Source organism: Rhinopithecus bieti, unplaced genomic scaffold (genome assembly GCF_001698545.2).
Source record: "Rhinopithecus bieti isolate Rb0 unplaced genomic scaffold, ASM169854v2 scaffold_15368, whole genome shotgun sequence".
Lineage (NCBI taxonomy): Eukaryota > Metazoa > Chordata > Mammalia > Primates > Cercopithecidae > Rhinopithecus > Rhinopithecus bieti.
The window spans coordinates 417,672-431,734 of NW_016808463.1; the positions used below are offsets into that span (position 1 = coordinate 417,672).

The 14,063-nt window shown below is 38.3% G+C and overlaps 1 protein-coding gene across 1 annotated transcript in view; it reads right to left on the bottom strand.

Annotated features, from left to right (window-relative positions):
* Positions 1-14,063, bottom strand: part of FOCAD (focadhesin) — a 318,600-nt gene that overhangs the window by 214,174 nt on the left and 90,363 nt on the right. The window contains 3 exon segments of the mRNA XM_017886722.1: positions 1,034-1,121; positions 8,441-8,647; positions 12,125-12,329. Of these exon segments, the coding sequence (XP_017742211.1) occupies positions 1,034-1,121; positions 8,441-8,647; positions 12,125-12,329 (500 nt within the window).

Consider the following 14,063-nt stretch of genomic DNA (forward strand, 5'->3'; position numbering starts at 1 on the left):
TTTTTGAGACAGAGTTTCGCTCTTGTTGCCCAAGCTGGAGTGCAATGGCATGATCTTGGCTCACTACAACCTCTGCCTCCCAGGTTCAGGTGATTCTCTTGCCTCAGCCTCCCAAATCACTGGGATTACAGGCATGCACCACCATGCCCGGCTAATTTTTTTTTGTATTTTTAGTAGAAACAGGGTTTCACCATATCAGCCAGGCTTGGTCTCGAACTCCTGACCTCAGGTGACCCAGCCACCTCAGCCTCCCAAAGTGCTGGGATTACAGGCATGAGCCACCACGCCTGGCCTCTCACGTACTTTTTAAAAATAAGAATGGCAGTATATTAAAATATCATGGCACTATACAGCATAATTTAGAGCTCTCATTGTTATGTGGATTATTTTGGATCAGACCAAGTAAAGTGAGGCAACACCAATGTAAAAGCCACATTTTAAAAGTATGACTTGTTTACCAATCTGCCAGATAGGGCAACTAGCTGCTTTACCACATTCTTCTTAACTAGAACATTTTTGCCTCTCTTGGCCCCCTCCTTCACTTTTCTTTAAATCAATACTGGACTGTCAAAAGAATATTATCTTTCATTTGTTCTAGCTAGATTAAAGCAATAACCATAAGTTAAATTCTGTTCAATGTAGCACATTTTGAATAGTAAAGGTATGGAGAGTTTTAAAATAACTGCAACTACTAAACACTTTTCTTTCAAGGATTTTATACTAAAGCTTTCCATTTTGCTATACAATGCTGAATAAGGTGATATGCCATTCAATATATTCCTGAATGTTACTGCTATATAAGGTCAGATTATAACCTTCCAACATGCAGCCGAGATACTTGGTAAATTATGTTATATCAAAGCTTGCACAAGGTAATACCTAATTAGACAAGAAAAAAATTCCATTTTATAATTTTAAAAATTACAGATGGAAACTCAAAATACACAGGATAGCATGATACATAGTTCAAGTGAATCCTGTCAATACTCATGTTATATCTGTATTTTACTCTAGTGACTGTATTTTTATTTACCTAGATTTAAGATTGGCTTCTGCTGACTTGCTGGAGTCTGTAGAAGTAGTAAAGCTATTCCAATTATGACCAGTTCAACAGGAAAATCCTAAAAGAACAGAGGGGAAAAAAAGGAGTTGTTAAAGAAGTTCCCAGAACCATGGCTTTGTAACATGTATCCAGGAAGAATATATTTAATATGAAAGACTGCAAGCCTATTACACAAATTTATTCATACAGCAAGTGTGCTCTACTAAAGAAAGAATTGGTCAGCCAGGTGCGGCGGCTCATGCCTGTAATCCCAACACTTTGGGAGGCCGAGGCGGGTGGATCACGAGGTCAGGAGTTTGAGACTAGCCCAGCCAACTTGGTGAAACTCTGTCTCTACTAAAAAAACACAAAAAAATTAGCTGGGAGTGGTAGCAGGCACCTGTAATCCCAGCTACTCAGGAGGCAGAGGCAGAGAATTGCTTGACTCGGGAGGCGGAGGTTGCAGTGAGCCGAGATGGTGCCACTGCACTCCAGCCTGGGTGGCAAAGCAAGACTCCATCCCCCAAAAAAAGAGAAAGAATTGGTCGATGCCACACACTTACACATAAATTCAAAATGTTGTATTATATGGCCAAAAAGCAAGAAGCTATAAACCAAATAATTCAGAGGGAAAACTCAACACAGCAGATCAGCAAGTCTTCTAAACAGTCAATGTTTGCAAACCATTGAAAGTTGCCTAAAATACTAAATTTAATAATATTTCATTTCTGTAAACTGGTTCAATATCCTACTTACCTAATACAGACATGATCCATCTATATAACTTGCATAAGGAATTACACTAAACAAATTTAGTAAATCATGTTATAATAAAAGAAATATTAGTGCCAGGGAGGTAGAGACTATTTTCAAATTACTGTAATTCATTAAGCATTAAATGCAGCAGAGCAATGACCATAGAAATAACCAAGTATATAAACAAAACGAAAAAAAAAAGACATGTGTATTAGGCTTTAATAAACATTAATAAAACACAAGTGACATGTTATTTGAGGTTTTTAAATAAAGAAAATCGTAATGTATTATGGTACTAAAGAAGAAAGGTTCAGCTAAAATGACTATTCTGAAGTTTACAGAAGTGCCTGCAGAGCAGAAGTACCTATGAATAATAAAGACAGGCTAAACACACACACACACACACACACACACACACACAAACAACAACAACAACAGGAAAATAAGGAAATCTGTGAGTTAGAGCCACATGTTAAAGGACCACCTGCCTGAGTGAAAACAATACAATCTGGCACACTCAGAAGTTATAATCTTGAAGATACTATCAATTAACAAATACCCTCTAAAATCTCAGTTTTACCATTCGAAGAGTGAAATTAACCTACAAAATCCTCTCATGTGCTTGTTTATGGACTTTTGAAAAACAAAACAGCAAAAGAAAAAAATTTGTGAATTTTAAAAAATGGGATATATTCCAATCTATGTATTTTGGGAATATATGTGTTCACTGTTTTGAAATAGAGTTGAGAACAATGAAGCACTCTTATCTATTTGAGGATAATACATGCATTTCGAAACCAACACACTTACAGTATATACTATTACACCATTCTTTGCTATATCTTCCCCAATTTCATTTCAATTTCTGCATGTCCATAAAAAACAAATGGAAAACCAGCAAGATCATTTAAACCTCAGATTCACTAGATTCCAAGAGAATCAACAACAAAGAAAAGCACTGCTATATAGTAACACTACTATTGGAAAGCCTTTTTCACAGAAGCTATTACTGCAAGGGCCATAAAGTAGCTTTTAGAGTTCTGAAATGGAATAGAAGTATTTTATTGAGTGGATGGAACTTAAAAGTATGAAGGCAAAAATGAAAATGGCCTTTTCCAGGACGGGTGAGACTGGCCTGTTCAGAATAGAGGGTGAAAGGAAAAGAGTGGAGATTCAAGATCAAAACTAAGGAAAAGTAGATGGTGGAGGATTAGATCACATAAATCTAAAACTACTTACAAGTTTAGTGGTTACAAGTTTTTTGACTGATCGATTTTTAATGGACACCCAAAGGATGGTACCATTTAATAAGATCTTTTAATAAAACCCAGTGTTGGACATCCCATTTGCACACTTCAAATGCTACAGCTACTGCTGTGGTAACTGGTTCTGCACAGATGCAACCTAATGGTTGCCCCCTAAGTCCCCACCATACACCTCTTGCTTCCTGCCCGAGAACAGCACACTCTAGAAGTACAAGGAAGTTAAAGCCCCATAGGCCAAAGCTGACAAATCGGCAATAGTACCCAATAGATAAATGCTTTCCCATTAATTCCAGATCCTTCTTTCATAAGGCTTCTCAGAAGATTCTGTGGGATCAAGCAACTAGTTGCTTGTAGCAGTAGCCTACTTGATGATGCCTGTATTGCCTCTCCCACCTTCCATACTTCACTCCTCTTGTCCCTCTCCAGCTGCTTGCTGGGATCACATTGGCAGATGAACTCCAGTCACATAAGCCTTTGCTTTTGTAGGAACCCAGTCTCTACTTTTGCCTTTAGGGAAACTCAGGCCAACTCACAGCCTGAAAATAAAATAAATAAATAAAAATTCAATAAAAGAGGAAAATAAAATACATAAAATAAAATAAGAAATTTTTAAAAAATGAAATAAAATACAAAAAAAAAAAAAATGAGTAAATGCCTTTATACTCAGTCACAAATGTTGGAGTCCCAGTAACAGAAAACAACCTGGAGTCCATATTTTTTGTCCTCAAGTCAAATGAAAGTAGCACTAAACACCACCTATGTACCAGGCAGTAAGTACATAAGCTGGGTCTACGAATGCCACTGTGGACAAAATAGTCCCTTTTCTCAGGGATTTTACAGTAAAGTCATGGAAAAGTATTTTTAAAGAGAAAACAAGGCATGAGAAGGTAGCAGACAAAACAAAGATGGTGGCCCAACTCACACAATCCTCCAGTGCCACAATTCATGGAATACAATTTTTCCACACATCTTGGGCAGTGAATGGTTTCGGGATGAAACTGTCCCACTTCAGATCATCAGGCATTATTTAGATTCTTATAAGGAGTACACAACCTATATCTCTCGCATGCACAGTTCACAACAGGGTTCATGCTCCTGTGAGAATCTAATGCATCAGCTGATCTGGCAGTAATGCTGGCTCACTGGGCTGCTCACCTCCTGTGTGTGGCCCAGTTCCTAACAAGCAAGGAACCGATACCAGTCTGTGGCCCAGGAGTTGGGGACCACTGTATTAAAGTGCACCATATGGATGCAATCAGCAAAATCCACAAGATAGGAAACTCTCCAGCTCACACAAGCCAGGTTATTCAGTACACAAACTGCAGGGAAGAAAAGTGGGGGAGGACACGAAAGGGGATGAACTTTAATTGGAAAGAAACTTAAAAGTTCTCACACACACACATAGCCCAAAACATATTATGGTGATTAGAGTTACACACTGAGATGANACAATTTTCCACACATCTTGGGCAGTGAATGGTTTCGGGATGAAACTGTCCCACTTCAGATCATCAGGCATTATTTAGATTCTTATAAGGAGTACACAACCTATATCTCTCGCATGCACAGTTCACAACAGGGTTCATGCTCCTGTGAGAATCTAATGCATCAGCTGATCTGGCAGTAATGCTGGCTCACTGGGCTGCTCACCTCCTGTGTGTGGCCCAGTTCCTAACAAGCAAGGAACCGATACCAGTCTGTGGCCCAGGAGTTGGGGACCACTGTATTAAAGTGCACCATATGGATGCAATCAGCAAAATCCACAAGATAGGAAACTCTCCAGCTCACACAAGCCAGGTTATTCAGTACACAAACTGCAGGGAAGAAAAGTGGGGAGGACACGAAAGGGGATGAACTTTAATTGGAAAGAAACTTAAAAGTTCTCACACACACACATAGCCCAAAACATATTATGGTGATTAGAGTTACACACTGAGATGATAAAAGTATAAAGAAATGTAAGGAAGTGGTTACTACAGAAGTCAGAATAGTCAGGGGAAAGAGGAGGTTATGATTAGGACTGGGCTTGTGGAGAACTTCTGTGGTGGCTAGAAACTTCTATTTCTTGATCTGTGTGATGGTTTCAAAGTTCTATGTTTTGATCTATGTGCTATTTGGCTTATGTGCAAAATAAATGATAAAATCCCCCGTGGGTGCTACTTTAAAATAGAGATATTTGGGCTGCACTTAGACCCGCTAATTCAATATCATTAGGGATAAGGCCCAGGCATGTGCATTTTTAACAGACTGTGCCTAGTGATTTTTATGCACACTAGTTTGAACCATTTGACTAAAACATGAGCTTCATGAACCTTGTCTGCTTTCAACTAATTGCCATAGCAAAGTGTTTGTCATAGGCATCTGCTTAATAAATACACGCTAAGGGTGGGAGGGAAATATACAAAAAAATGGTCAGAGAATTATACTAAAAAGGACTAAACTCTATGAAATTATAATTGCTACTCATATGAATCTACTAAAAATACAGGAAAATATGGGGCTTACCCATGGATATTACATTTACAGTTAACAGAACTGGCAATTTATCTACATAATATTGATCTATAAAATATCTTTCTGTATAATATTTAACTATAAAACATCTATATGCATTTATATACTATCTATATGACATATAACATAATTATATCTGTAAGATATAATTATACCTGATATATATTATATATATCTACTATATATAAGATACATATATAACTATACAGTAGGAAAATGTTATTTAGAGTCCCAGTATATGTAAAGTCATTCTAATCATAAGATTGGCAAATTGACAAATGACTTATAATACTTGAGTCTTCCTGGGTTCCCATCTTCCATCAAAATCTACATTTACTCTCTCATTTCCTCACCTGCCATTCACGCTCCCTTAATTCCAATATCCCCACCACCACCACCACCACTCTGCTGAAACTGCTCCCTCTAATGTTAACAATAAGCTTTTATGTGCTACATCCTGAGAATACTTTCCATCCCTTACTTTTACACCATTGCTCTATGACACATGACACTGTTGACCATTCCCCCTTATTGAGATATTCCTTCCCTTGATTTTCTTGTCACCTGTCTCTGCTGGTTATATATGATCCTTCTAGACATATTTTCTCAGACTCCTCTTTATCAGTAAATTCCAAACAACAACCACCCCAGAGTTCCACCACAAGCCCTGTCATCCAATCCCATGTTTAAAATCCCCACTCCAAAGTTAATGTCTACAAATGTACACCTTTAGCCTAGACTTCTAGCCTGAATTTTAAAACCATATATCCAACTATCTATTATCCATACATACCTCGAGTCAAGCATATCTGAAATAAAATTAATCATCTTCCTTCCAACATCAGCTACCATTTCTCAAAGTAAATGGCATCATCCAGTAGCCCAAAATAGAAAGCTGAGATTCTATCAAGAACCCTTCTCCTTGACCATCTAATCAATCATAAAGCCCTACTGATTCTATCTTCTGTGTCTCCCTTTTCCCACTTCCATTTCCCTCATTAGGTCCTCACTATGGACTGAACTGTGTCCTCCCAAAATGTATTTGTTGAAGCCCTAAACCTCATGTGACTGTATTTGGAGGGAGGAAGTAATTAAGGTTAAGTGAGGTCATCAGGGTGGGGCCCTAATCCAATCTGGATAGTGTCCTCACAAGAAAAGACACCAGAGAGCTCATACTCTCCCTACCATGCAAGGAAAGCCAGCTGCAAGCCAGGAAGAGTCCTCATCAAGAACAGAATCAGCCAGCACCCCGTGCTTGGACTCTCCAGCCTTCAGAACTCTGAGAAATAATTTTATTCGTTTATTTATGTATTTTGAGACAAAGTCCTGCTGTGTCACGCAGGCTGGAGTGCAGTGGCGCGATCTCGGCTCAATGCAACCTCTGCCTCCAGGTTCAAGCAACTCTCCTGCCTCAGCATCATGAGTAGATTACAGGCGTGTACCACCACACCCAGTTAATTTTTCATATTTTTAGTAGAGGTGAAGTTTCACCATGTTGGTCAGGCTGCTCTCGAACTCCTGACCTCAAATAATCTGCCACCTCGGCCTCCCAACGTGCTGGGATTATAGGTATGAGCCACTGCACCCGACCAATAAATACATTTTTGTTGGTTAAGCTACCCAGTCTGTGGCAGCCCTAACTGCCTAAGACATCCTCCTCGCTTCCTACCCTATTAGTGGTGTGTGGCCCCAAACTCTTCTCCACCCACCTACAAGAAAGATCTTCCACACATTAAAAACTGAGATCTGCTGAAAGGTCTCAAAGAGCATAGAGGATAAAATGTAAACTCATTTGCGTGGCATGGAAGACAGGCCCAGCCCTATTTGCCACATCTTAATCCTTCAGCAATATCAAAATCCTCTTGTTTTTTTTTTTTTTTTTTTTTTTTTTTTTTTTTTTAATAAGCCAAGCCTGACAACTCTTTCATGTTTCTTTATTTGGGCCCATGCTGTTCAACAGCTGGAATGCCCTTCCCAGGCCCTTGTACCAGGCACATTCCACTCAGTCTTCAAATCTCAACTCATGCCCTATCTCCTGAAACTTGTTCTCCCATTACACTTTAAATATACTCCCATAAAATCTTTTCTCTTATTGTACTATAATTTAGTTACTGCATGTCTGTAAGCCTCTTGAGGTCATAGAATTTACCTTTTCATCTATGTATTCTATAAAGCCTGGCATATAGTAAATGTTCAATACTTGTGTTCTGCATGAATAAACGAAAAAAAAAAGTCACAGTGGTGATCTTTAAATGATGATCTGAAGAGTATTTTAATGATTTCTTTTTCTAACAAATGATATTAGTAGTAGTGCAATAGCAATATGCTCTAATGGTATAAGATCAAAATGCCTCTGATATGCAAACTAAATGAGCACATCCACCCAGTTATTGAAAGACTCACTTGAGTGATAACTGACACAATAAAATGTCTATCTGATATGGTTTGGATCTCTGGCCCTGCCCAAATCTCATGTTGAACTGTAATCCCCAATGTTGGAAGTGGGGTCTGGTGCAGGTGACTGGATCACAAAGGTGTTCCTCATTAATGGTTTAGCACAATCCTCCTGGTGCCGTTCTTGTGATAGTGATTGAGATCTGGTTGTTTAAAAGTGTGTAGCATCTCCCCACTCCTCTCTCTCACTGCTGCACCAGCCATGTGAAGCGCTGGCTCCTGCTTCACCTTCCGCCATGATTGTAAGTTTCCTGAGGCCTCCCCAGAAGCTAAGTAGATGCCAGCACCATGCATCCTGTACAGACTGCCAAACTGTAAGCCAATTAAGCCTCTTTTCTTTATAAATTACCAAGTCTCAGGTATTTCTTTATAGCAATGCATGAACAGTATAATGTACTACTATCCTTACCTCCTTCAGAAGTTCAACACTGTGCTCTAAAAGGTGAATTAAAGATGAACATTCGCCAGTTATCTTTAAGCTGACTTCACAGACACACAGCAGCTGAAGAGTCATCTGGGTGAGCTGAATTTTCCAGAAAACAGGATGACGCAAAAGGCTTAAATATACTTCCTCAATAAACATCATCGCTTCTGTTGTCTGTATCAAATCTTTTATCTGTTTTAAAAAGTCATTATATGATATTAAAAAATACACAAACCAAAGGATAATTTTAAGGTACACAAAAAGCTTTCAACAATATAATTTTTTCTCTAAACCTATAAAGACTTAAAGGAGATGAAAAAAAGTTACAGAACTCAATGAAGGATTAACTATACAACTGCACCTTATCCTTTGGTTATTAACCAAAATCCAATTTGCTACTGTTTTTGTTACTGCTGGCTGACACAAATTTCTCTTCCTTTATTTTTCTAGCTTCTCTGAGTGCAGATGTCTTAAAACAAGTTACATGACAATGCCAACATGTTGAGGGAAATTAAGTTTGGTTTTGAATTCTCCAAATGAACTCTCATTTCTACAATTCCAACATAGATAACCTGATAGTAAAGGGTCAGCATGTTATTCTAACATGGTACTAAGCCCTTTATCTGCAAGATATTTGCTCAGACAGCCTTAACTGAGAGTATCATTTCCACATTTGGCAGATATAGTAAAAGACCATATTCAAATGGTAGTCTTCTCAACAGGCTAATGTATTAGATAGGAAGGACTTGGGTGCTCTTGAAAATCCCAATGCAATTCAAACCCAGCTGTTCTGATCAAAATTCTGGAGTTGGTATTAAGGATATGGTCCTGCTCACAGACACACTGGCATTTCCCAGAGATTACAAACAATGGACCATCTGCTTCCATCAGGAGCCTGTGTCTGTTAAATTCATCAAGAAGAAAGCCTACGGTTGACCAGCTGTACCTTTTACCAGTGTGGTTATCACCATAATAACACAAATGACTATTAGTTATACACAGAGACAAAAATTAGTTGCTAGCAAACAAGAAAAAAAAGATACTAAAAGATCAAAGAGAAGAAATAGCAGAAAACATTGTTATAAAAAATAAACAGTCTGGTATAAATTATTTTGCTGTCTTGCAAACATACAGTAAGAAAGTCAAAAGGCCACAAAATAAAGCCTAATGTTTATTTGACAATATATTTCCTTGAGTGCATTTATGTGCACATTTCTAATTTTCCATTAAAAAAAATTCAAAAGACAACCTCAGCAAGCTAGCATTAAAGGCTCTCTAATCTTTAACATTATCTAAGTTCTTTTTTTTTTTTTTTTTTTTAGACGGAGTCCGCTCTGCCGCCCCGGTTGGAGTGCTGTGGCCGGATCTCAGCTCACTGCAAGCTCTGCCTCCCGGGTTCACGCCATTCTCCTGCCTCAGCCTCCCGAGTAGCTGGGACTACAGGCGCCCACCACCTCGCCCGGCTAATTTTTTTGTATGTTTTAGTAGAGACGGGGTTTCACCGTGTTAGCCAGGATGGTCTCAATCTCCTGACCTCATGATCCACCCGTCTCGGCCTCCCAAAGTACTGGGATTACAGGCTTGAGCCACCGCGCCCGGCCAACATTATCTAAGTTCTAAACAAGCATAATTTTGAAGTAACATTCTGTCTTTATGTAGAAATATATTATTTAATAATACAATAGGTAATATGTGAGGTGACAGGAATCACCATTAAAATGAAAAGGACAATTCTACATCTATAAAATGAAAGAGCAACTGGCATGAGAAGAACTAGAAAAAGGAGTTTCACTGACCATTCTTTCATCATTGGTCAACAAGGTTGCATGGTTATTTCTGAAACTTGTTTTATAAAATGTAAATGTGATTCTATCCTAGTGCTCAGTATAAGTAAGACCACATCAACAGCATTGCAGTCATCTCTAAGAACATCATTTCATAGTAGCACATTTTGAGCACCAATAAACTAGAAAATTCCTGGCAAAACAAAACAGAGAAAAGTCGGGAAACCATTTGCAATGGAGAGATTAAGAAAGTGAAGAAAAAAATAAGGAAGGGAGGGAGGTGAGGAAGAAACGAAGGAAGGAAAAATGGGAAGGAAAGAAGGGAGAAAAACAAGACAAGAGAAGATACAGATGGGTTTTGTTAAAAGCTTATGAAAGCTTTTAAAAAAAGCTTTTCTGAGAAGAATGAAAATGAATGAGTAATTAGAAAAATGAAGGTCAATAAGTACTTGCTAAAAAAAAAAATGGTTGCCTTGCAAAATAGTATGCTTCCTCTATCAACATTCAATTAGCCATAAGATAGTCATGTTCCAGAGAGTATAAGAAACATCTGTATTGGGTGGGAAATGGACTATATTCTCTCTAAGACCACTTCCAACCCTCACATGCTTCATTCTAGTAACGCTGATTTGTTAAACCGATTAAGTATGCTAATATCACTAGTTCCAGTACTTCCAAATGATGTATTCCTTTTTTTCTCACATAATTGTTAGGTTAAAAAGCCACAGATTCCCAGAAATATTCCACATAGCTCATTTCTAGAAGCATTTAAGCTTGTCAACACAGGTTCATAAGATGAAGACAAACCTTTGCCAAGGAGCACAGCACAGGGTAATGCAGCCATGATGTGAAAAATATACCCTAGTTCAAGATGTTCTGCCTAAACATTGCTCTATTGCGCGCACAAAACAAAAGCTTTGGAAAAGCCACAGGAGAATTCATTTTAATTAAATTTTCTCTGCCTTGATTACAGGAAAGCCTATTTATGAGTCGCAAAGGAAAGATTTACTCTAGTCACTCCTTGCTAACACAAACTTAAAACAGGTCATGTGTGACCTCAAGTGATCACTTTGAAATATGTTCACAGATTCCCTCCATCAGCTAAGCAGCATGGTGCTCAGATTCCAGTCAAATAGCAAACCTAGATGATGGGAAGAGATGGACTGATAAATGAATCACTACACTAAAATCCCAACACCTGGGCAACTGGATTTTTTTTTTCATTTGCAGTTACAGAGACAATGACTCAAATTTGTCTTTCCCCTGAACTGTGTCCGTGTTTTCTCCATACCTCCGTTAACCACTTTTCATCTTTCTACTTTGAATTATAAGAATATATGTACAGTACTTGTCCTAACTCATTTACTACATGTGTGCTTCTCAAGAGCAGGATCCCTGAGAGCTGCTGCGTATGTTCCAAGGGGACATGTGGAAGCTGGAATCTAGCTGGCACTCAGCTGGCCAGGCTTTGCATCATCAGAGCTATTTATGCCCTGAGACACACCCCCTTTTTTTTTTTTTCCAATGTGCACAGAGGTCTTTTTTTTCCTTCTTACTGTCCCAATGTCTACACAGAAGAAACTCAACTCAAAATCTTTTACCTGATAACTGTTTCTTAAACGAAGGAAAGTTTTCATGCCTGCTAATCCCAAAATAGACTATGTTGATTTATAATTTCTGTGAATTTAGTTAACATCAAACATAATACACTCATGTTAAATCTAGATTTTGTTTTTTTCATCTTCCCCAGAAGATTGTAAGCATTTCTAGAGTGAAGATCATGTCTGAGTTTGCCAAATCACTTATTTTCTAGAACTTCTTTGTCTGTGATAATAACAACAGTTACCGATGCCGATGCTGTATTTGTGGAGGACGAAGACCTTACCTGCAAACATGGAACCATGTCACAACACAGTTGAAGTATCTGCTGTTCCAGTATTGATGGTTGATCTTTGTCACAAAGAACCTGGGGTTGAAGTAAGACTTTCAGCAGGGCTAGTCGGAGTTTAGCATATTCTTGTAACTGAGATGGTTCACAATACAGATACCACAGAAATGGTGCCATTATTTGAATGCATGAAACTTCTGACCTATAAGACATGAAATATGTTAGCCAGTTAATGAGCTAAACACACTATCATGCAGGTAAAGTAGCAAATATCAACTTACAGTTCATGAAATAACATAAACTACCATATCATCAAGTGTAACTTCTTTTTATGATTCTTCTCTTCCACTATGACCTGCCTACATCTATGCCAAACAGTTCTTTGTACACTGAGGAAAATTATTCAACACCTGGAGACTGTAAGCTAGATACCCAGGATGAAGAGAGTCTCTATTTGCACATTAGAACTGCAACTACATCTCCAAAATCAGTCTTTAGTGAACATAAGAATCATCTGGGCCGGGCACGGTGGCTCACGCCTGTAAAAATCCCAGCACTTTGGGAGGCCGAGGCGGGCGAATCATGAGGTCAGGAGACAGAGACCATCCTGGCCAACATGGTGAAACTGAGATCGCGCCACTGCACTCCAGCCTGGCAACAGAGAGAGACTCCATCTTAAAAACAAAACAAAACAAAACAAAACAAAAAAAGATATCAGGATCACCTCTCCAGGAGTATGAAACAAACATGCATTTTTGGAAAAAACTCTATAGGTGAGGATCTATCTACATAAAACAAACCCAGACAAACATCCCAAGATGATTATGATGACAGTTAACATTTACTTGTTAACCTGTTAACCCTTACAGTGTTCAAGTTACTGCATTTTACGTCTTTAAATCCATTTAATCCTCACCACAACCCCATGAAATAAAAAATAATATTATCCTCATAACACAGATAAAGAAACTGAAGGAGAGAGAGGTGAAGTAATTTGTCAAAGTCTTCTTAAGCACTTCCCACTCTACTAATCTTTTTTATCTGTTTAGATTTCATTATATCCTGAAAACTCCTAGTCCAAATTCACTAAAATACCAGAATGATCATCAAAAATAAAAATACGGTCACGTCATTAGCCTAAACAGTATCTAGCCCAATTCACACATACCCTCCATCATTTGGCCTCTGTTTATCTTTCCAGCTTCATTTCTTCCTCTTCATTCACCACTAAACCACACTAAACTCCCTTCAGGTCTTTATCAAGCCATCTGGGCTTTCTTCTCACTTGCTATTCCCTCTACCTGTAATATTCTCCCCTTCTACCCTTCCTATTCTTTCTCCTACCCAGTTTCTATCATCCTTCAGTTACCTGCTTTAAAATGACTTTCTCAGGTCCTTCCTCCACACTTCACCTTCATCAGATAACATCAGATGGGCTTTTAAGATATAATGCCTTTATTGTCATTACATTTTTTTTAAGAGACAGGGTCTTGCTACATTGCCCAGGCTAGAGTGCAATGGCTATTCACAGGCACAATAATAGTGCATTCCAGCCTTGAATTCCTGGGCTCAAGCAATCCTCCTGCCTCAGTCTCCCAAGTAGCTGAGACTACAGGCTGTTATCATTACATACTTAATATCTGTATCCCCTGCCAGACTATAAACCAAATGAGGCCACGGATTTCTGTTTACTGCTACTATCACCAATAACTGTATATACTAGGCCTTCAAAGAGACGCTCATATAATTCAGTTACACTAAGTTACAAAGTAGTTTCATAATTAGTATGCAATTAAATGTCATGATTTTATTTTCTAATGTTTTCCACATTTTATATAAGGAATGATTAGATAAGATACAAATTAGAAAAAAGAATTATCTATCCTCAAGAAGCATACGGTCTGACAGAGACAATCAGTTATAATCCTGAACTAGA